Raw genomic sequence first — 23,047 nt, forward strand, 5'->3', positions numbered from 1 at the left:
TGCTTTCACACAGTCAGTGTTTGATCAGTGATTGTGAGCCAAAATCTGTAGTGGAGGTTAGGCCAAGTTCACACTTCAGTTATTTTGTCAGTTATTTCCATCAGTTATTGAGAGCCAAAAATGTAGGGTAGGATTGCTGGGTGCAACGGAGTCCATTCAGATCAGACATTGTGGATTAACAGGAACTGGCTTTATTGGAACATGCGTGCAATAACAGAAGTTCACCTTACATGGTGACTGGCACAGACAGGAAAAAAGAAATCATAGAAATGCATAGAGAGACTACAAAGTAACAGTGACATCTAGTATTATATCTATGAACTGCAGTCAATCCAGCAATAGACTAAGCTGTAAGTTATTGTACTGTATCTCTAACACCCCTTTTCAACAGCTAAGGCTTAGTCCGTTAAACCCATCTTCTTTGTAAGCCTTGAGTGTTTTTCAGCACTATCTGCTGTCATATCCTCAGTTGGGAAATAAAGTAACTCAAGAAGTCCCTGTTCTTGGAGATCCTTAAGAAAGTGGAACTTCACATCAATGTGCTTGGTTCTCAAGTTAACTCTTTCCATCTGGGTAAGTCAAAGGCATCCTCGATTGTCCTCAAAGATTTTTGTTGGTTGCAACTGTGGTTGACCCAAGTCTGTTAACAGTTGTCTCAGCCATATAACTTCTTGGCTTGCCTGCGCTGCTGCAACATACTTTACTAGAAGATAGTGTAACAGAGAGCTGCTTTCTGCTAGTCCAACAGATAGCACCTCCTGACAGAAGAAATAAGTAGCCACTGGTAGATTTTCTGTCACTGGTGTCTCCGGCCCAGTCAGCATCCACATATCCTGTTAGGGTGCTTACATCACTCGCTGGTAACTTTACCTTGTAGTGCAAAGTGCCTTTAAGGTAGCAAATTATTCGCTTTACAGCATTCCAGTCCATCTAACTTGGCATTGAAAACCTTTCTGCATAGGATTTCAATAGTTGCTGCAATGTCAGGCCTTGTAGCAGTGGTAAGGTACAGCAATTTCCCTATTGCTTTCCGGTACTGAGTATTAGTTGGTAACCGGGTATCTTGGCTGTTCATCTCCTTCAGGTAGTTGGTTTCCATGGGAGACTTTACTGGTTTGGCATCTTCCATTCCAAATGTTTCAATAATTTCTTGTATTTTGTGTCTTTGGTTCAGGAGAAAGCTGCCATCTTCCTCTCTCTCAATCTGAATGCTGAGGTAATTCTTTATGTCGCCAAGATCTTTGGTCTCAAAGTGCTGATTTAGGGTTTGCAGTATTTTTTGCTTCATCCCCTTCTTGCTCAAAACAAATCAGGATATCGTCCACATAAATAAGCATGTAGATCCATCTGTTTGCCAATTTCTTGTATCTTATGTCCTGTGAATTCACCTTCTTGTAATTTGTCAAGAATTTAACTCTTGTGTTGCATTAGGTAGGTCATTGTGTATCTTGAATAGTCGTCTATGAAAGTCACTATGTACCTGTTGCCTCCAGGTGTAGGTGGGTTTAGGGGACCACATACATCACTGTGAATTAGTTCAAGTGGTCTTGAAGCTCTCTTCTGACTGACTTTGGGAAGTGTTGCTCTTGTAGCTTTGGATTTGATGCAACATTCACACTTAAAGGGAGTCTGTCAGCAGATTTACCCCTTTTTAACAGTTGCCATTATGCTGTAGCCGCAAAACAGACGATTAACACAGTACCTTGATACGCTTTGGTGGACTTTTAAATCTGCCAAAAACGAACTTTGATGAGGGCTCGCAAGTGCCCAGGGCGGAGTCCACCGTGTTGGAGCCCAGGCAGCTCTGCCTCTTCGGCTCTTATCCCCGCCCAGCCTCCTCCTCTGCTCGCCTATCTGTTGTCTTTCCCCCTCAGCGAGATCCCGCGCCGACGCGATGACTTCCTTGGTCGGGGCATGCGCATAAGCTACTGCGATGCCGTGTCAGCAATGGGCATTGCAGTGCGCATGCCCCGGCCAAGGAAGTTATCGCATCGGCACGGGATCTCGCTGAGGGGGAGAGACAACAGATAGGCGAGCAGAGGAGGAGGCTGGGCGGGGATAAGAGCCGAAGAGGCAGAGCTGCCTGGGCTCCAACACGGTGGACTCCGCCCTGGGCACTTGCGAGCCCTCATCAAAGTTCGTTTTTGGCAGATTTAAAAGTCCACCAAAGCGTATCAAGGTACTGTGTTAATCGTCTGTTTTGCGGCTACAGCGGAATGGCAACTGTTAAAAAGGGGTAAATCTGCTGACAGACTCCCTTTAACAGTAACTGGACAAGTGGATACTATTAGATCCTTTGTCAGATTCCTCTTTTGTAGTTCCTGTATGCATTCTGGGTGTCTGTGACCTAGACGCCTGTGCCATATGTGTATACAGTCATTGTACTTATGTGTACATAGTTTCACCTTTTCCTTCACTATAGTGAGGTGATATAGATGATCATCCTGCTTGGCACTTGCTATTGTCTGCTTGCTGTCCAGGATAGAACACTTGTCACCTTGGAATTTTACAGTGAGTCCTCTGGTTGTTACACGCTTCACAGATAAGTCTTCCTTTTAGATCAGGAGGACTTATCTGTCTGCATCCATTCAGAACGGATCTGTAACACCCCAGAGTTGTGTTACTACACGCCTCTACCCTACTACTATGTCTTAAGAGCCTTTATACCGTCATCTGATATAATTTATATTATGTCTTCACAAATGTGCATATAAAACCATGTTAAATGTAACTGTTCATGTAATTTGCTTGGTTACCAGTAGGTGGCAGCAACACGTTGGCAAGGTACAAGTCTCAATTTAGTATATCTGAGCTGGAATGGTTTATTCCAGCTTAGCTCACCCTTTGTGGAGAGAGTGGGCAGTTCCCACATCCTGCAGCATGGGTGGAGAAGGAAGTTAGAGTCAGTGTGCCAGCCACCCCTGCTAGGGGAAGGCTGTGTGATAGCATTCAGGAGATCCCCTGTATAGGAAAGACAGCAATAACCTTCTCTCGGTCATATACCCAGCCTGAGCACCTTCAGCCTCAGCTGGATGAGAGAAGCAGAAAACTACAGACAAGGGGGTGTGGCTTGACCGGGGATGTGAGCAGCTGCAGTGTGTGTCTGCTCCCGCCAATACTGCTCAAATAGACTGCTCCGGTGTCCTCTGCAAGGATACTTACCCTGGTGCGCATCTAAAGGAAGTCCCATGGCCGGAGGCACTGGTAAAAAGCACAGGGAGGCAGCTAGAGGTTTCGAATGGGAGACACAAGATGGCGCTGGCACGCTTCTTTCAGTAAAGAGGCACAGCAGGACGGGAGGTACTCCGGCTACAGCACGGAGTGCGATGACCTCCAGGGCTCCACAACAAATGCCGGAGGTGAAGGGGCCGTATATGGAGGAGGAGGGGAGGATCCCTGATCTGGAGATGGCTTCTGCAGGAGGAGATCATGCTGATATGGAGGTTGGTGCAGCGGGGGTTGTGACGGCAGTGGTGGCAGAGGAGGAGGGGGACTTGTCTACCCACAGTGCAGAGCCTACATTGAAAGACGTTTTCCAGGCTGTTACTCAGTGTGGAATGACACTGACTGCATTACAACAGCAAGTGGGGTCCCTAAAGCAAGAACTGTCCTTTAAACGTCATGCCCTACAGAAAGTTAATGAAAGAATGGTGAAGGTGGAGGGTCGTGTCAGTGAGGTGGAGGATAAGTTACCCCCTCTAACCAGGGCGTCCCGCATCCACGAACAGCAAATCTCAGCACTAATCGCCAAGTTTGATGACTTAGAGAACTGTCTTAGACGCAATAATGTGCGGCTTCTGGGGATACCTGAAAAAGGTGAGAGGCAAGACCCTACTTCATACTTTGAAAATTGGCTTAAAGAAGTATTTGGCACTGAGGTGCTTTCATCGTTGTATGAGGTAGAGCGGGCACATCGAGTTCCCACCAGACCGCTGCCGCCGGGAGCGCCCCAGCGTCCTGTTTAGATTAAACTACTTCACTACCGGGACTAAGATGCCATATTACGGGCAGCCAGAAACCGTCCTGACATTGCTTCTTTTGGACCTCTGAGGAAAAATCCTGAAAAAACACAACCTTCTGCCCATTGATAGCAAAGCCAGTTCCTAGATGTCAAGCGGCAATACTGTCAAATATTGTTCACAAATCTGTCTAAATCTGTGTTAGTGAGCACTTCTCCTTTGCCGAGATAATCCATCCCACCTCACAGGTGTGGCATATCAAGCTGCTGATTAGACAGCATGAATATTGCACAGGTGTGCCTTAGACTGCCCACAATAAAAGGACACTCAGAAATGTACACAATTTTGCCTTACTGGAGGGATGGGGTCAGAAAACAAGTCAGTATCTGGTGTGGCCATCATTTGCCTCACGCAGTGCAGCACATCTCCGTTGCATAGAGTTGATCAGGTTGTTGATTGTGGCCTGTGGAATGTTGGTCCACTCCTCTTCAATAGTTGTGCGAAGTTGCAGAATATTGGCAGGAACTGGAACACGCTGTTGTATACGCTGATCCAGAGCATCCCAAACATGCTCAGTGGGTGACATGTCCGGTGAGTATGCTGGCCATGCAAGAACTGGGATGTTTTCAGCTTCCAGGAATTGTGTACAGACCCTTGCAATATGGGGCCGTGCATTATCATGCTACAACATGAGGTGATGGTCGTGGATGAATGGCACAAAACTGGGCCTCAGGATCTCGTCACGGTATTTTTGTGCATTCAAAATGCCATCAATAAAATGCACCTGTGTTAGTTGTCCATAACATACGCCTGCCCATACTATATTCCCACCGCCACCATGGGCCATTCGATCCACAATGTTGACATCAGGAAACCGCTCACCCACACAATGCCACACACGCTGTCTGCCATCTGCCCTGAACAGTGAAAACCGGGACTCATCCATGAACAGAACCCCTCTCCAACGTGCCAGATGCCATCGAACGTGAGCATTTGCCCAGTCAAGTCGGTTACGACGACGAACTGCAGTCAGGCCCAGACCCCGATGAGGACGACGAGCATGCAGATGAGCTTCCCTGAGACGGTTTCTGACAGTTTGTGCAGAAATCCTTTGGTTATGCAAACCGATTGTTGCTGCAGCTGTCTGGGTGGCTGGTCTCAGATGATCATGGAGGTGAACATGCTGGATGTGGAGGTCCTGGGCTGGTGTGGTTACACGTGGTCTGTGGTTGTGAGGCCGGTTGGATGTGCTGCCAAGTTCTCTGAAATGCCTTTGAAGACGGCTTATGGTAGAGGCATGGGCAAATTGGCCATACTCTACATGGAAATTTCCTGGTGGCCTGATGTCCAGAGGACCACTTAATCCCTCCTCTTTGCTATCAGAAAGGTACATAACGATCTGATGCTCTCCGCATTAATTAATGTAGGAGCATCGGGTACTTACGCAACTGGCCTATGGCTGAAGGTGCCCTCCTGAACTGAATTATACTGCCGTCCTCAGGATAATGATACAGCTTCATACTGTAGGGCAGGAGGCTCTGTGGTTTTTGTTTTTTCCTGAGTATATTGTGCTGCACTGTGGCATTTGGTTCTACTGGGGTGTTATATTGTGCCGCACTGTGGTATTTAGTTCTGCTGAGTCGGTATATTGTGCTGCACTGTGGTATTTGGTTCTGCTGAGGCAGTATATTGTGCTGCACTGTGGTATTTGGTTCTGTTGGGGCAGTATATTGTGCTGCACTGTGGTATTTGGTTCTGCTGGGGCAGTATATTGTGCTGCACTGTGGTATTTAGTTCTGCTGAGGCAGTATATTGTGCTGCACTGTGGTATTTGGTTCTGCCGAGGCAGTATATTGTGCTACACTGTGGTATTTGGTTCTGCTGGGGCAGTATATTGTGCTGCACTGTGGTATTTGGTTCTGCCGAGGCAGTATATTGTGCTACACTGTGGTATTTAGTTCTACTGAGGCAGTATATTGTGCTGCACTGTGGTATTTGGTTCTGTTGGGGCAGTATATTGTGCTGCACTGTGGTATTTGGTTCTGCTGGGGCAGTATATTGTGCTGCACTGTGGTATTTGGTTCTGCTGGGGCAGTATTTTGTGCTACACTGTGATATGTGGTTCTGCTGGGGCAGTATATTGTGCTGCACTGTGGTATTTGGTTCTGCTGGGGCAGTATATTGTGCTGTGACCACCATACAGTATAATGACCCCCAGTGCCCCCTCCATACAGTATTCCCCCAGTGTGGGGGCTACTGGGGTCATTATTCTGAATGGGGGGGCGACTGGGGGTTATTATTCTGAATGGAGGGCCGCTGTTGGGTCATTATACTGTGTGTGGGGCCCTAGGGGTCATTATACAGTGTGGGGGGGCATTGGGGGTCATTATACTGTGTGAAGGGCCACTAGTGGTCATTATACTGTATAGGGGCCACTGGGAGTCATTATACCGTGTGGGAGCCACAGGGGGACATGCAAATGTAAAAAAAAAAGCCTCAAGGGGGCCCCCTGGGATTTATCGCCCAAGGGCCCACATGAACCTGGAGCCGGCCCTGGCGCTGGCCCCGCTGATCAGTGAGAGATAGCAAGGAGAATAAAGATATAATTAGTCTGCAGATACTACTGTCCTGTCCACTATGTGGGGGAGCAGTGAGGACAGAAGCCTGGCTTCCCAGTCAATACTGCACTATACTGTATTAAGAAGACAGATGTGCCTTAGCCACGCTCATTTAAGAGGCCGCTGCTAAGGGACATTTCTGGACACGTTTTGTAATATAAATTTAAGATTTCTCTAAATAAAGTATATTAGGAAAAAAGTTCCCTATCCCTGGCCCCACACATTAGCAAAAAAAAAACAAAAAACATGAAAGCTACACTTTAATATCAAACACAATCAATTGGAAATCAAACAGTTTCCATTTGATGATATAATTAACCTTTATCTGTGTACTGTACATGTATTAATAATCTAGGCGGCCTGGGGTACCTGCGCTTTGTGAGCCATTACTGGAAAGAGCAGAGCTACACATTATCATAAGCTAAAAGGTTATCAGTCACCAGGCTATTTATACTCCTTTCTCATGTTGAGACACAAAGCTCTACCGTGACTTTTCCTGATAGTTTTGCAGCTGAATGAGTTCAATAATTGATGCATAAAAAGCCACAAACAGAATTCTTCCATAGAAAACTGAATGAAGTTGTTAGTTTTTCTCAAACCACAGTTTTGAGATTATTTTTTTCTGTCTGCGCCGCCTTCAAATTCTGCAAACAAGATCGTTAAGGACTCTTTCACAAGTTTGACGGATTAGGTCCGGATGCGTTCAGGGTACGTTCAGTGAAACTCGCACCATTTTGCACGCAAGTTCAGTCAGTTTTGTCTGTAATTGCATTCAGTTGTTCAGTTTTTTTCAGTTTTTTGAGGGTACAATGCGTTTTGATGCGTTTTTCACTCACGTGATAAAAAATCTCCTAGCAGCCATCAGTGAAAAACACATTGCCTCTGCACTTCCAGATGCAATGCGTTTTTCACGCAGCCCAATTCACTTCTATGGGGCCAGGGCTGCATGAAAAACGCAGAATATAGAATATGCTGTGTTTTTCACGTAACGCAGAACTGATGCGTGAAAAAAAAAAACACTCATGTACACAGACACATTGAAATGAATGGGTCAGGATTCAGTGCGGGTGCTATGCGTTCACGTCACGCATTGCACCCGCGCGGAAAACTCGCTTGTGTGAAAGGGACCTAATGGGTAGCTGCACATGTGCAGAAAATCTTTAAGAAATCTGCGCCAAAACGGCACAAAAAACCCACATAATTCCTATTTATGACATGCTGCAGATTTCAAAATCCGCACAATTTCTGCACCTAGGACATTTTGCTGGTACTGTATTACGCTGCGTACATAATTCACATCGCATTTATCATGTGCTGTCCAAATGGAGACCCCTTTCTGCAGTGATTAAGCTGCAATACAGTGATTCTGCCCATAGTGTATTATATTTACGCTCTGTTTCCATAATGCTGTCTGTCATTTACCGGACACAGCATGCTGCACTATTTTTTCCGCTTTTACTTTTAGCACAATAAATATTGTCGGATGCTTTCCTATGTGAAAAAGCACCGACAGCATTCATCATTAGTGATGAGCGGCAGGGGTCATATTCAAATTCACAATCTTTGCAAATATTTCGTAGAATATGCGTCAAATATTTGCGAATTCAAATATTCATTATGTTCTACTTTTTTTTTATTGCTCGCGTAATATGCGAATATTACGTGATCAATACAGGCATGGGTCAAAAAATAATATATAGCACTATGGAATATAGTGCTATATATTCATTATATCGAATAGTCATAATTTTTTCCATCTAAAGTCATGATTCCTCCCTGCTTAAGTTCAGATGGGAAAAAATGCCGAATATTCGCTATAACGAATATATAGCACTATATTCGAAATATTCGCGAATTATCGAAGTTGCAATATTCGAGATAAAAATTTGCTAATAGAATATTTGCGCTCAACTCTATTCATCATACGTATTCACCCCTGTACTAACAAGTTTTATTGCATTACAACAGTAAATCTCGGTTTCAGGATTTCACACACAGCATTAAAAAAAAAGTATGTTTTTTTTTTTTCGCCGAGTTTTTGATGCAGTTTTTTTAGCCGAATTCAGAAGGAAGGGGAAATATAAAGGAAATAATCACCGTGGTGATGTACCATGTGATTGGAGCATGTGATCTGACGTCACCAAAGGTCCTTTAGCCGACAGCTCATCAGAAGAGACCGGGAACTGCGCGATGAAGAGGACAAGGTGAGTTAATTTCTTTTATTTTTTTTAACCCTCAATTGACCTTGTACTAAGCATTCTGTATTCAGAATGCTATTATTTTCCCTTATAACCATGTTATAAGGGAAAATAATACAATCTACACTACAACTAACCCAAACCTGAACTTCTGTGAAGAAGTTCGGGTCTGGGTACCACAGTCGGTTTTTTATCACGCGAGTGCAAAACACATTGCACCCGCGTGATAAAAACTGAACATCGGAACGCAATCGCAGTCAAAACTGACTGCAATTGCGTACCTAATCGCGCGGGTTTGCCGCAATACACCGGGACGCATCCGGACCTAATCCGGACACGCCCGTGTGAACCCAGCCTTAAAATCGCAGCATGCTCTATATTCTGCGTTTTTAACGCAGCCCTGGCTCCATAGAAGTGAATGGGGCTGCGTTAATAACGCATTGCATCTGCAAGCAAGTGCGGATGCAATGCGTTTTCACTGATGGTTGCTAGGAGATGTTGTTTGTAAACCTTCAGTTTTTTATCACGCGCGTGAAAAACGCATCAAAACGCATTGCACCCGCGCGGAAAAAACTGAACAACTAAACGCAATTGCAGCCAAAACTGACTGAACTTGCTTGCAAAATGGTGCGAGTTTAACTGAACGCATCTGGACCTAATCTGTCACGCTCGTGTGAACTCAGCCTAAACGTTCAGCTGGTATCTGTAGTTGGAGTTTTTTCATTAAAAAACACACACCAAAAAACATATAAAAATGTAGCAAATAATGCAAAAGTCCGCACAAAAACACCATGTAAAAACTGTGTAAACCCTGGTTTCACACAAACCTGAATTTTTGTGACAGTTTTTTATATAGTCTTTGGCCCAAAGCCAGAAGTGAAAAAGAAATATAAAGTCTCATTTACACAAAAACGAGGCTGTCACGCGGCCCTTTATAGGACCAATTAAAGTTTATGGGACTATTCTGGTGACTGTTTCTTTTTAAATCGTCAGTCAATAATGGCTGTCAAAAAATTGGACATGTCCTATTTCTGGTTGTTTTCATAGCCAGGTGGGCCCTATTGAAATCAATGAGAAAGATTTTAATGCCCATTTACGCTGGGTTCAGACCTGAGCGTTCGGAAACGAGCGCTCTGTATGCGCGATTGTACGGGCGTTTACAATCGCGCATACAGAGATTGGCGTTCACACATTGTCACGCGTTCCCGAATTTCTATGTGCGGGAACGCGCGACAAACGCCCAAAAAAAAGCTCAAGCACTTGTTTGAGCGTCAGGCGTTTTACAGCGCGATCGTACGCGCTGTAAAACGCCCAGGTGAGAACCATTCCCATAGGGAATCATTGGTTCTTGCCTGTTGTGCGTTTTACAGCGCGTAGGAACGCGCTGTAAAACGCTCAGGTGTGAACCCAGCGTTAGGCTAGTTTCACACTAGCGTTCGGCTGTCCGCTCGTGAGCTCCGTTTGAAGGGGCTCACGAGCGGACCCGAACGCTTCCGTCCAGCCCTGATGCAGTCTGAATGGATGCGGATCTGCTCAGACTGCATCAGTCTGGCGGCGTTCAGCCTCCGCTCCGCTCAGCAGGCGGACACCTGAACGCTGCTTGCAGCGTTCGGGTGTCTGCCTGGCCGTGCGGAGGCGTGCGGATCCGTCCAGACTTACAATGTAAGTCAATGGGGACGGATCCGTTTGAAGATGCCACAATATGGCTCAATCTTCAAGCGGATCCGTCCCCCATTGACTTTCAATGTAAAAGTCTGGACGGATCCGCTCAGGCTAATTTCACACTTAGCTTTTTTTTGCCAATATAATGCAGACGGATCCGTTCTGAACGGAGCCTCCGTCTGCATTATTATGATCGGATCCGTTCAGAACGGATCCGATCGAACGCTAGTGTGAAAGTAGCCTTAGACAGGATTGGACCCGTCTAATGGCCATCATAAATGGGTACACTAAGGAAAAAATGGCCTTTCAGGGTATAAAAAATAAAATACAAAAATACAGCAATTGCTTGCACACGAAGGAGCACTCGCTCCTTACTGAATGCAGCAGGACCTGTGCTCACCACACTGGGAGCATCAGGTTCCTGCTGCCTGGAAACTATGTGGGGATATATGCTACCGGGACACTATGGGGGCCATTTATAATACTGGGGGCACTATGGGGGTGATACTATATACAGAGGGCACTGCTGAGGTTTATGAAGAAAAAAAAAAAGCCAATGAAATTCATCAGTTTTTAATGGCCATACAAAAACTGATACAAAATAGCCATTAAAAATGGATAGATGGCCAGAAAATGCATGACTACACGGATGCAAAATGGCCATGAAAAACTCAGTTGGTGAGATTTTTTATTTTTTTAACAAATTTTTTTATTATTGCAGGAAAAGGCATGTACAGATTAAGTTAAAACATAACTTGTCGGTTACAAATCATATCCATAAAGAGACATTTCTTACATGGAGAAAGAAAATAGAATAATGATGACTTTTGCATCAATCATCTAAAAAGTAAATGATCCATACAATTCGATCCCCACTTTCAATTGTTCATTTATAGTCCCCCTCCCCCTTCCCTGATCTGAGAAAAGCTTAAATGGCATTATGCATTAACCTAAAATGTGAGTCCCTCCATGTTTTGTTGACAATAGAGTTCCTTAAAGCCCACCAACCTTTTAAGATCTTCTCCCATGCCTCATCGTCCTCCAAAATTCGGGCCCATGGGCGAAAAGCCAGATGTGGCAGACCATCCCCCAAGATCTCTCGTAATTGGGAATACAAGAGAGAAATGGACTGTGGGCCTGTACCCTTTAGTACTATCTTGTCAAAATAATTTTTCGTTGATTCCTTTGAAACATCCCTCAGCCTATCAGTCAGGAATTTTTTGACCTGGGCATATTGAATAATTTGAAAAGGACTCAGTTGGAAAAAGTCCCTTATCTCCTGATATGACAGCCATCTATTCCCGGCTGTATGTAACAATTGTTGGGTTGTTAGTATTCCCTTCTGTTTCCATTCCTTAAACAGAGCATTACTCCTCCCCTGCTCGAATTCCGGATGCCCCCACAAAGGCATATATTTCGACACCCTCTGGCAAAGTCGTAGGTTCTTCCTAATCGTTCGCCAAGCTGCCCAAGTGTGTCAGAATATAATCGAATTCCGCAGATGCATGGGGAGGGCTCTTAAGGCCGTGTGTAACAAGGTGCAAGGATCCCATGGTGCACAAAGTTCCTTCTCCAATGCATAGTCAGAGTGAAAATTAGTATGGCGTAACCAATCAATAATATGTCTAAGAAGACACGCATGATTGTATAGTCTGATGTCAGGCATATTCAGTCCCCCCTTAATTTTAAGGGCCATAAGCTTCCTCAGACTGATTCATGGTCTTTCACCTTTCCAGATAAAGTGTGTCACTTCGCTATGAAATCTGGTGATGTCTATGTGCTTAATCAGTAAGGGCAACGTTTGGAGTGGGTAGAGAAGTCTAGAGAAACTGATCATTTTGACTAGATGAATTCTGCCTAGTAGGGATAGGGGTAGATTCTGCCATTTGCGCAACTCATGCGTCACCCTGTTCAGGAGAGGGGTATAATTTAAAGGGACTCTGTCACCAGTTTCTAACCCCCCCTTTTAAAACTATTGTTCTCTCCATGGTGCCCTTGTCATTACAAAGCTGTTGTTATAAGATAAATCCGCCGTGTAGTTTTGATAAAAATCGCTTTTATCTAACCTGTCAATCTTCTGGATAAGGTGCCCAGGGCGTTTCTGAAGGTCTGAATCTGCCGCTCTCCGCCGCCGCCGTTGGTGCCCAGCTCCTCCCATGATCCTTTCAGCGCCACCTCGATGTAATGAAATCCGCCTCCGGCTCTCCTCAGTGCCCCCTCCTCCTTTTCAAAGATCCCGCGCGTGCGCACAGGCCTGTGCCTGATGCGCCCGTGCGGACTTTTAGATTCTGCCTCGTTGAGCGAAGCGCGCATTCGCGCGCGTTCGCGCATGTTCGCGCGCGTGCGCGCGCATGCGCACTTCGCTCAACGAGGCAGAATCTAAAAGTCCGCACGGGCGCATCAGGCACAGGCCTGTGCGCACGCGCGGGATCTTTGAAAAGGAGGAGGGGGCACTGAGGAGAGCCGGAGGCGGATTTCATTACATCTAGGTGGCGCTGAAAGGATCATGGGAGGAGCTGGGCACCAACGGCGGCGGCGGAGAGCGGCAGATTCAGACCTTCAGAAACGCCCTGGGCACCTTATCCAGAAGATTGACAGGTTAGATAAAAGCGATTTTTATCAAAACTACACGGCGGATTTATCTTATAACAACAGCTTTGTAATGACAAGGGCACCATGGAGAGAACAATAGTTTTAAAAGGGGGGGTTAGAAACTGGTGACAGAGTCCCTTTAAGGGACTCTGCTCTGGAACCTATCTTGATCCCTAAATATGTAATGTAATCTTTAGCTACTGGTATTCCGCCTATAGCATTCCCCCGGTTCACTCCTGTCCCCTCCCTCCGTAACTGTAAAAGAGCACACTTGGACACATTTATCTTGAAGCCTGAAAACTGACCAAAATCCGCTATAGTATTCAGTACCTTCTGTAGCTCTGAAACAGGGTTCTCCATAAATAAAAGTATATCATCAGTGAAGAAAATAGCTTTCAATTCAGTGTTCCCTATTTTGATGCCTTCAAAAGTCCCACCAGAGTTTAAAAGTTAAACCAGTGGCTCCACAGCCAGGTCGAACAGCAGGGGGGATTAGGGACAACCCTGCCTGGTTCCTCTATGCAAGCTATAAGGGTTGGAGAGAAAGCCCTGCATACCTATCCTGGCCATAGGGGTTGTGTATAGCTGAGATAGGTACTCTCTGAAAGAGCCCCTCACCCCAAACTTGTCCAGCACCCTCCCTAGCCACTCCCAGTGTATTTTATCAAAGGCTTTCTCAGCGTCTAGGGTGACTATGGAGGGTGCCGACCCATCCCCCTTTCTCCGGCTGACCTCATCTAAAACCGCCAGGACCCTACGTATGTTGGTGACCGCCGAACGATCTCTTATGAATCACACCTTCAGATGACGTAACACCATTATGCGTTTCTGCGGGGAACGCAGGCCCTTGACGTTCCAAGTAATAATCTTAACCATTACACCACATTTTCAAAGTACTCTCCCCCCGGCTATCACATTGAAAGTTATGCATTGAAAGTTAGCAGGAAAATTCTAACATGACTGTAACTTGCATAAAGAACATATAAGAACAGCATTGAATATCCTGTATAAGATAGTAAACAAAACATCACATCGTGGACTTCACTTTTTTCTGGTACCATAATAAATTCCACATACTCCCTTCTGTTTTGCTCACATCAGAGGGCGAAAGCTACTAGATCAAAACAGCCCCCTTTTCAAACTCCCCCCCCCCCTCCTTTACGGAGGTGTTCCTACGCTATGTATAGCGATCTTTACTTTCGCTGCCGCCTTTGGTTACTAGACGAAGGAGTGAAAACCTCCTCTTTCCGCTGCGACTTGTCACGAAAAGTCCCTTGCGAAGTAAGCTGTGTGGTATTCGGCCCTTTTCTTTCCTTCTCCGCCTGATCCTCCTGATCTGAGATGTATGGGCCTTGAGCAAAAAAAGCTGCAGCATCTGAGGCGTTATTAAAGTTCCTATAAACTCCGTCCGCACACTTCACCTTCAAAACTGCTGGGTAGAGTAGTTGGAAACGGATTTTCCTTTGAAACAATGACGTGCATATTTCACTAAAACCTCTCCTTTTTTTTGTGATCACTGCAGAGTAATCATTGAAGAGCATGATTTTTTGCCCCCTGTAAGTCAGTGGTTCCTTTCGCGCCCTAAAAGAACGCATAATGTCCTCCTTATCAGAGAAATCAAGGTACTTCATTATGACCTGTCTACCCCTCTGAGACCATCTAGATATCTCCTTGGATCCCCAGGAGGGCTTTGTAATGACCCCAACCTATGCGCTTGTTAAGGAAATTATCCAGCTTTTCTGAAAGTGGATATAAAATTCATAAAATGTTTTTCATTTTCTCTGTATACGTGATATAATGTGCTGACATTTGAAAAGAACAAGCGTAAGCAAAAAAAAAACTATAGAAGTGAACTGTGTGTGTTAAGATAAGATAACATTTGTACTACTCCTTGTAATTTTGCCTCTTTTGCTAAAAATTCTAAATACATTAGTTAACACATTTTTGTAAAAGTGAAACTTGAAAAATAACTAACCAATCAATAGATGGATTCAAAAGCCATTATTGAAATGTCTGTAAACCAATCATGTTTTACTTTGAGGGGTTACACCCTGTGAACTGTGTATAAATAAAGGGTGCAGGACACTTTCACTTTAGGGTCCTGACAAGGTTTTGAACTATACTCAGACTTCTGTCATTTTCCTCCGTCGACGTCATTCACCTGAACACGAAGCAACGATCATCACGTGGCTGACCCTTGGCCTGCCGCAACACGCTCTTTCTACTTTGCGGGGAATCGACAGTCCCAGCGCTCTGGGGAGTTCTAACTCACAAATATGTTTAAGTTCCGAACCCGGTATGTCCTCTGGGAGACCCACTAACCTGAGGTTGCTGCGACGTGAGCGGTTTTCAAGGTATCTACCTTGTCTCTCAGCTCATTCACCGTTTGCAGTAGCGTTTTCACTCGTGAATTCGTGCCTTGTAGTTCCTCTTCCACACAGGACGTCCCCTGTTCAAGCTCCTCTATGCGGTACCCCTGCTGGTTGTAGGCTTCCTGCAGCTCTGTGAGGGATTCCTGTATCGTCGCTGCTAGCGTGGACTTGAGATCAGTTGGCAGGTGTGCGGCAACCTCTATCGCCAACCTCTTGAGATCCGCAGCTGGTAGCGGAGTATGATTAAACATATCCTTCTGTGAGGAGAGCAAAAGCTGGTTCGGTTCAGCAATGTGCGGCACGACCTCATGTTCGGCCGCCATCTTAGCCTCCTTATGCACCCGCTCTGGCCGCGGCTCGTCTCCGTCCTCTTCCCGCTACGAAGCAGTTACCTCTCCATACTAGGTGAGCTTACTGCTGACACTCACCACACTTTGTGCGGTTAACTGAGCCCGCGGGCGGCGATCAGAGGGTAATGCTATCCGGGAGAGTGCCGGAGCTCCGCTAAGCGCGACTCCTCATACCAGCGCCGGAACCGGAAGTCCAGTTGGTGAGATTTATCAAACTAGTGTAAAAGAAAACTGGCTTAGCTGTCCATTGCAACCAGATTCTACCTTTCATTTTCCAAACAAGCTCTGAAAATGAAAGGTGAAATCTGATTGGTTGCCCAGTGTATTTGTTTTTAATGGATTTTTCTTTCACTTGTGAATGTTGTGAATGTTCCCTAAAGGAAGTACTTATGCGGTGTCTTACTTAATTACTAACACAGTGGTATTCCCACCCATATTTTTTCTTGTTCCTAGAAGTAAGATGGATTTTGGGGGTTTGTACCATTTGATTTATACGACATGCATACCACTTTAAAGGTGCAATTTTTTTTTTCTGGGACATAAACAGTAATTAAGACAAAAAAACATAGAACTTTAATGTGCATTAGTATTCACTCCCTATTGCGCAATAACTTTTAACGCCGACTTTTCCTTCAATTACATACTGTCCCATTTACAAAGTCCCATTTGAAGGTAAACCTTCATCAAAGTCTCATCTCTCTGGCACACTGAAGCAGGGTTTCTTCAAGAACTGCATTTACTGCCTCCTTTCTTTCAATCTTGACCAGTTTTCCAGTCCCTGATGATGAAATGCAGCCGCTACAGAACAATTCTGCTGCCGCCATGCTTCTCTATGGAAATGGTGTTCTTGGGGTGATGGGACGTATGGGTTTGTGCCACGCATAGCTTTTTCCATGATGGTCTCATCTGACCAGATAACCTTCTTCCATGTATTTGGGGAGTTTGCTACATGCTGTTGAGTGAACTCAGTGGGGGAGATTTATCAAACTGTAGAGCGTGCTTAGTTGCCCATAGAAACCAATCAGATTCCACCTTTCATTTTTCACAGCTCCTTTGGAAAAGGAAAGGTGGAATCTGATTGGTTGCTATGGGCAACTAAGCCAGTTCTACATTACACCAGTTTGATAAATCTCCCCCAGTGTGTTTTCATATATTTTTCTATAACCAATAGCTTTTTTTGCTGACCGCTCACCAGTGGAATGTGAAACTTATGATGGTCCTATTGACAGATATATCCATCTCCGCTGTGGATCTTTGAAGCCCCTTCAGCGTTATCGTTGGTGTCTTTGTTAAATCTCTGGTTAAAGTCCTACTTGCCCGGTCTGTGGGTTTTGGTGGATCAGGTTTCTAGGTGCTCTGTGAGATATTTAGAGTTTGGGATACATTTTCCATAACCCAGCCCTGTTCTGTACCTCTCCACAACCTTTGTTTCTGACCTGTTTGGATCGCTCTTGGTCTTCATGTTGCTTTGTAGTGTTATAGACTCAGGGCCCTTTTAGAACAGGTTAGTGTTGCGGCAGGCCAAAGGTCAGCCACGTGATGATCGTTGCCTCGTGTTCAGGTGAATGACGTCGACGGAGGAAAATGACAGAAGTCTGAGTATAGTTCAAAACCTTGTCAGGACCCTAAAGTGAAAGTGTCCTGCACCCTTTATTTATACACAGTTCACAGGGTGTAACCCCTCAAAGTAAAACATGATTGGTTTACAGACATTTCAATAATGGCTTTTGAATCCATCTATTGATTGGTTAGTTATTTTTCAAGTTTCACTTTACAAAAAATGTGTTAACTAATGGGTTTAGAATTTTAAGCAAAAGAGGCAAAATTACAAGGAGTAGTACAAATGTTATCTTATCTTAACACACACAGTTCACTTCTTCTATAGTTTTCTTTTCAAATGTCAGCAAATTATATCATGTATACAGATAAAATGAAAATCACTTTTATATCCATAGTAGAAGCTGGATAATTTCCTTAACATTTCCCTCCTTTTTTTCATTTTTCTGTTCACGTGGTAGACGTTTTCTTCCTTCTGAAGGCTTCATTGTATCATGTGTGTCTTGCTAACTACTAACCTGCCTAAACAAACAAATGACCCCTTAGACAGCCGTACTTCACAGAGTATACAGATAAGCTGCATAGACCATGCGATGCAAGCATCGATTCCAGCCTGTCTAGTAGTTGTCATTTGATTAAGCATACATTTTATTAAAACCACATACTACACACAAACACACTATCTAAGTGGATGACAACAGCAACTAGGGATACATCGCAGCACAGGAGCTTCAGACTGTCATCTCCAGGGCTGTTGTGTCATCTATTTTCAAGGGAGGGAATTTCCCCTACTGCAATGAGAAATACACAACATTAGTAATTTCCAAGCAATTAGCAGTATCAAAACCAGGCCTATCACTACCACTATGGGCTTCAGTAAATCAGAGATCATATTGTTGAACCAGACACCTATAGACCCCATCCAAGAGAAGGGGTTCCATCCTTCTTTAGCTATGTCTCTAGCTTTTTGTTGCAATTCCTTTACCTTATTCATGTGGGCCTCTATGGGATCATGTGAATCTTCAACCCAGGTGCAGCATTCTTCTCCTATGATAGCACAAGTCCCACCCTCTATAGCTAGGAGGTAGTCTAAGGCCATCCTATTTTGGAGAGCCACTTTCCTGACTTGTGCCAGTTCCTCATTAAGGGCATGGATTGAACTTGTGGTCTCATTAATAATTCCATCCATGATATTTGCATATTTGTTTAATTTATTTGCTAACTCAATTCCCCAACCTGTCCAAGAAGGGAACCACATCCAGGCTTTATCTGCTGATGTGAATAACTCTCGTTTGTTTCTAGTCATCCCAAGAAGAGTTTCAGGGGCATCAGTAAGTGAAATGTTTGTGCGTCGTCTGATGGCTGGGACAACTCTTCCTATGGTACAGTTGCCCCATGCCCCCATAGGGAGCCATGAGTAGGCTCTGTTACCACAAATGTAATATAGTCCTTGTTTCAGGACTTTGGGAATCATCCTGCCGTGATGTCCCAGCCATCCCTGAAACCATATCATATTATCATACAATTTCGTCTTACAAGTCCATTTGTCCTTGTCCTTCTTTTCTGGACAGGCACACCTTGGGGCACAAGAAACTTTCATAGTTGGACAGAAACACAAACTATTACAGTTAGTATTAACTATGTCACATGAAGTCTTCCTAAATTCCATATTGAATATCAGAGTAGCATTTCTACAATCTGTTTCCCCCACATATATCTGTGGTAAACTGACAAAACGGCCCTTTATCTTAGCTATATGGTTCACAAACATAGGCCCCAAACATATAGTGGGCGGAGAGATTATACCAGTAATCTCTAAGTATATCCCTTGATCAGAAACAGCATTATGTGAGGTGTGATCTACATCTATTTGAACATCATAGCTATAGTCTGTGAGATTCAAATCATTCATAGAGATTGGAACACCTATCAGAGGGATTCCCTTGTAGTTGGCAGGGATATGAGAGCATATCCAACAGTCAGTAGTATTCAGCTGCTTGGCAGTCTGTTGATGTAGTTGCCAAATGGAATTTGTATGTTTTCCTCCTTTCACCTGCGCACAAAAACATAGAATATAAAGAAACAGGCAAGGCATTGCATGCATTGTGATGGTCTACTGATCCACGTTACTCTCACAACTGGTTGGATTTACAACTGTAGGGCTGCTTTCCTGTTCGTGACTGTCTGTCTTCAGAACCTTTTTGCAGTGACTTGCATGGACCCAGACTGGTCTCCCGTTCAGCTTGACGGCGGTGGGTGTGGTCAGTTGCACCTGATATGGACCGTCAAACCTTGGCTCCAGGGTCTTTCTTACATGCCTCTTCAGGACTACCCAATCTCCAGGAACTAGAGAATGTGTACCTTCAAGAGAATTAGGATCTGGTATAGAAGAGAAAACACGTGAATGCACCTTTGACAGATGTTCATGCAATTCCACCAAATATGAAGTCAGGGTAGAGTAGTCTGCTTGCAGCTGCTGTGGAAAATATAACCCTGTCCTTGGTGCAGAACCAAACAAAATTTCAAACGGACTAAGCTTTTCTTGTCCAGTAGGAGTAGTGCGGATGGCATATAATACTACTGGCAAAGCTTCTACCCAGTTCATAGAACTGTGTGAGTCTAAATACTTTTGCAATTTTAATTTAATTGTCCCATTAAGTCTTTCCACCTTTCCGCTGCTTTCCGGGTGATAGGGAGTGTGCAGGGCTTGTGTGATCCCTAGGGTCTTCAGTATGTGTCCCATTATCTCCCCAGTGAAGTGGGTACCTCTGTCTGACTCTATTACCTCTGGAATCCCATATCTGCAGACTACCTCTGACAATATTTTCTTAGCAGTATTTTTGGCTGTAGCTGTAGTTACTGGCCAAGCTTCTGGCCAGCCTGAGAATACATCAATGGCTACAAGGACATACTCATATGTGCTCACCTTGGGTAGCTGGATGTAATCCACCTGCACTCTTTGAAACGGGTACAAGGGTTTGGGAGTGTGTTTCTTGGGGGTCTTTACAAACCTCCCAGGGTTATGTCTGGCACATGTAAGACAACCCTGAACAAACTTTCCAAAGAGGGTCTGAATTCCAGGTGCAAACCAATGTTCTAACACTAGTGCGCTCATAGCTCCTTTCGACAAATGAGTAGGGCCATGTGCTAAATTGGCCATCATCGGATACAAATTCCGAGGCAAACATGTTCTGCCATTTACCTGCCAGAGCTCTTCTGTCTTCGTAGCCCCCGCCTCCATCCATACCTTTTTGTCTTGAGGCGTTATCTGGGCCTGTAATTCCTGCAAGAGCGACAAATCTGGCATAGTTGGAAAAAACAATGTCAGGAGCGGCAGACCGGCTGCTTGTTTGGCTGCTTGGTCTGCTTGAGCATTTCCCACAGCTAGCGGATCATCTTGCTTCACATGGGCTGGCACTTTAACAATGGCTACCTCTGTGGGCAGCTCTAGGGCCTCTATGAGGCTCTGTACTGCTTCTGAATTTTTAATTGGTTTGCCCGAGGAAGTCAGAAATCCCCTAGTTTTCCAGATAACACCAAAATCATGTGCTACCCCGAAAGCATACCTGGAATCAGTGTAACAATTTATTCTCAGTCCCTTACCCATTGTACATGCGTCAGTGAGTGCCTTCAACTCCGCCTCCTGTGCAGACGCACAAGATGGGAGTGGTTTTTGTATGATTACCTTACCATCCTGGATTACCGCATACCCGGTGACAAAGTGTCCTTGTTCGTCATTCCACCATCTGGAGCCATCTACAAAATACTCAGCATCAGGATTAGTTAATGGTGTTTCAGTAACATTTGGTAACCCTTTTGTTTCTGCAATCATCAATTCATGACAGTTATGATTTGCAACTGGATCAGACATGTCTACTACTCCCACTCCCCCCTCCTCTTCTAAATCCACTGGCATCAAAGTAGCTGGATTTAGAACAGTACATCGCTGTAAGGTAATGTGGGGACTGAGGAGTGTCATCTCATATTTCGTGATCCTGGCTTGAGACAAATGTTTCAGTTTGGTGGAGTGCAGTAATTCAGCAACTGAATGTGGTGCTTGTAAGGTAAGAGGGTGTTGCAGTACCAAGTCTTCCGTCTTTAGCACCAATTCAGAGGCAGCAGCGACAGCTCTGAAACATGTGGGTAGTGCTCTGGCAATACAATCCAAACTGGTAGAATAGTATGCTATAGGCCGCATACGATCCCCATGTTTCTGCGTCAATACACCTGAGGCAAATCCCCCTTGCTCATGACAATACAACGTGAAAGTTTGTTTGTAATTGGGGATGCCCAATGCTGGTGTCGTGGTGAGAGTGAGTTTTAATGTATGAAATGCACTCACAGCTCCTGGTGTGAGTTCAAAGGTCTCTCCTTTGAGGCAATCATATAGTGGCTGCATCATCTGAGAGCAATCCTTAATCCAGGGGCGACAGTAACTGACAAGTCCAATAAAGGCACGCAGAGCCCTTGGAGTACTTGGCAGGGGGTGCTGCCGGATAGCAGTAACCCTCTCAGTTGTGAGGTGTTTGGTACCTGGAGAAATACAGTGACCTAGGAAAATCACAGTAGATTTACAAAGTTGCAGCTTCTCCTTGGAGGCTTTACAACCATTTTCAGCAAGGAAAATAAGCAAAGATAAAGTTTCTTCTTTACACTGTTCAGAGCTGTGGCAACAAAGCAACAGATCATCAATATATTGTAAAAGAACAGTGTCCGGATAGGCCGGCTGCCAGGACTGCAACACAGAGTGTAAAGCAGTGGAGAAAATATCAGGGGAATTGGCAGCCCCTTGTGGTAAAACGACCCATGCATACTGCTTGTGACGAAAAGTGAAAGCAAAGTAGGGCCAGCATTCTTCATCTAAAGGGACAGAGAAGAAAGCATTTGCAAGATCAATGACAGAAAAAGATGTGGCATCTATGGGCACTTGGTTTAACAGTGTGTGTGGATTGGGCACTTGTGGTGTATTTATGACAGTTACAGCATTCACTGCCCTTAAATCATGTACCATACGATAGACTGGAGGCTGACCCTTCACAGTCTGTTTCTTCTTTACAGGAAATAGGGGTGTATTAAAGGGGCTTTTTATAGGGATTATTAACCCTTTCCCCAACAGCTCTTCCAGATCATTTGCAATGGCATCTTCCTGTGAAGAATTTAATGGGTACTGACGCACACATGGCGGCTTAATGCCAGGTTTCAGCTGCACAACCACCGGAGTTACTGGTAGTCTGCCCACATCTGTCTTGGAAGTTGCCCACAAATGTGATGGCACTTCAGACAGCCAATCTGGGGGTGTATTCTGAGAGGCAGAGGGGGCACTAAATGTCATTAAGTACATAAGTGCACACAGAGTCTCTTCAGACACAGGGGCTGTAATTTGGGGTTTTCCTGAAGAGAAATCCACAGATGCCCTCATGGCACTGAGTACGTCAGTCCCCAGCAAATTGTATGGACTATCTGAGCTTACCAACACACGTGTGACAATAGATGCAGCATCATGAATATTAAGTTTAACAGGCTTTGTTAGTGGGAGTTTAACAGTAGTCCCCTCAACCCCTTGACAGTAGATGTAATCTGAGGAGATAAGCTCCTCAGGCACATATTTTTCTTGTATTAGGGTATGGGCTGCTCCTGTGTCTACCAAAAAGTCAATTGAATTCCCCGTGTCCTCACATGTGGATGTGATGATTAGTTGTGGACCTGGGATTGCGTCAAGGGGGTAGTTAACGTTGAGGG

The 23,047-nt window shown here is 44.8% G+C and overlaps 1 protein-coding gene across 2 annotated transcripts in view; it reads left to right on the forward strand.

Annotated features, from left to right (window-relative positions):
• Positions 1 to 508: 508 nt before the first annotated feature.
• INPP5J (inositol polyphosphate-5-phosphatase J) overlaps positions 509 to 23,047 on the forward strand; it is a 120,600-nt gene continuing 98,061 nt past the window's right edge. The window contains exons 1-2 of one of the 2 annotated variants that reach the window (XM_044275261.1): positions 509 to 573; positions 1,175 to 1,216. In XM_044275261.1, the coding sequence (XP_044131196.1) occupies positions 538 to 573; positions 1,175 to 1,216 (78 nt within the window). In that variant the 5' untranslated portion in view covers positions 509 to 537. Of the gene's footprint in view, positions 574 to 1,174; positions 1,217 to 3,334; positions 3,444 to 23,047 lie in introns of those variants that run through there. The other variant, XM_044275260.1, reaches the window with a different exon arrangement.

The sequence above is a fragment of the Bufo gargarizans genome, chromosome 1 (assembly GCF_014858855.1).
Source record: "Bufo gargarizans isolate SCDJY-AF-19 chromosome 1, ASM1485885v1, whole genome shotgun sequence".
Taxonomy (NCBI): Eukaryota; Metazoa; Chordata; class Amphibia; order Anura; family Bufonidae; genus Bufo; species Bufo gargarizans.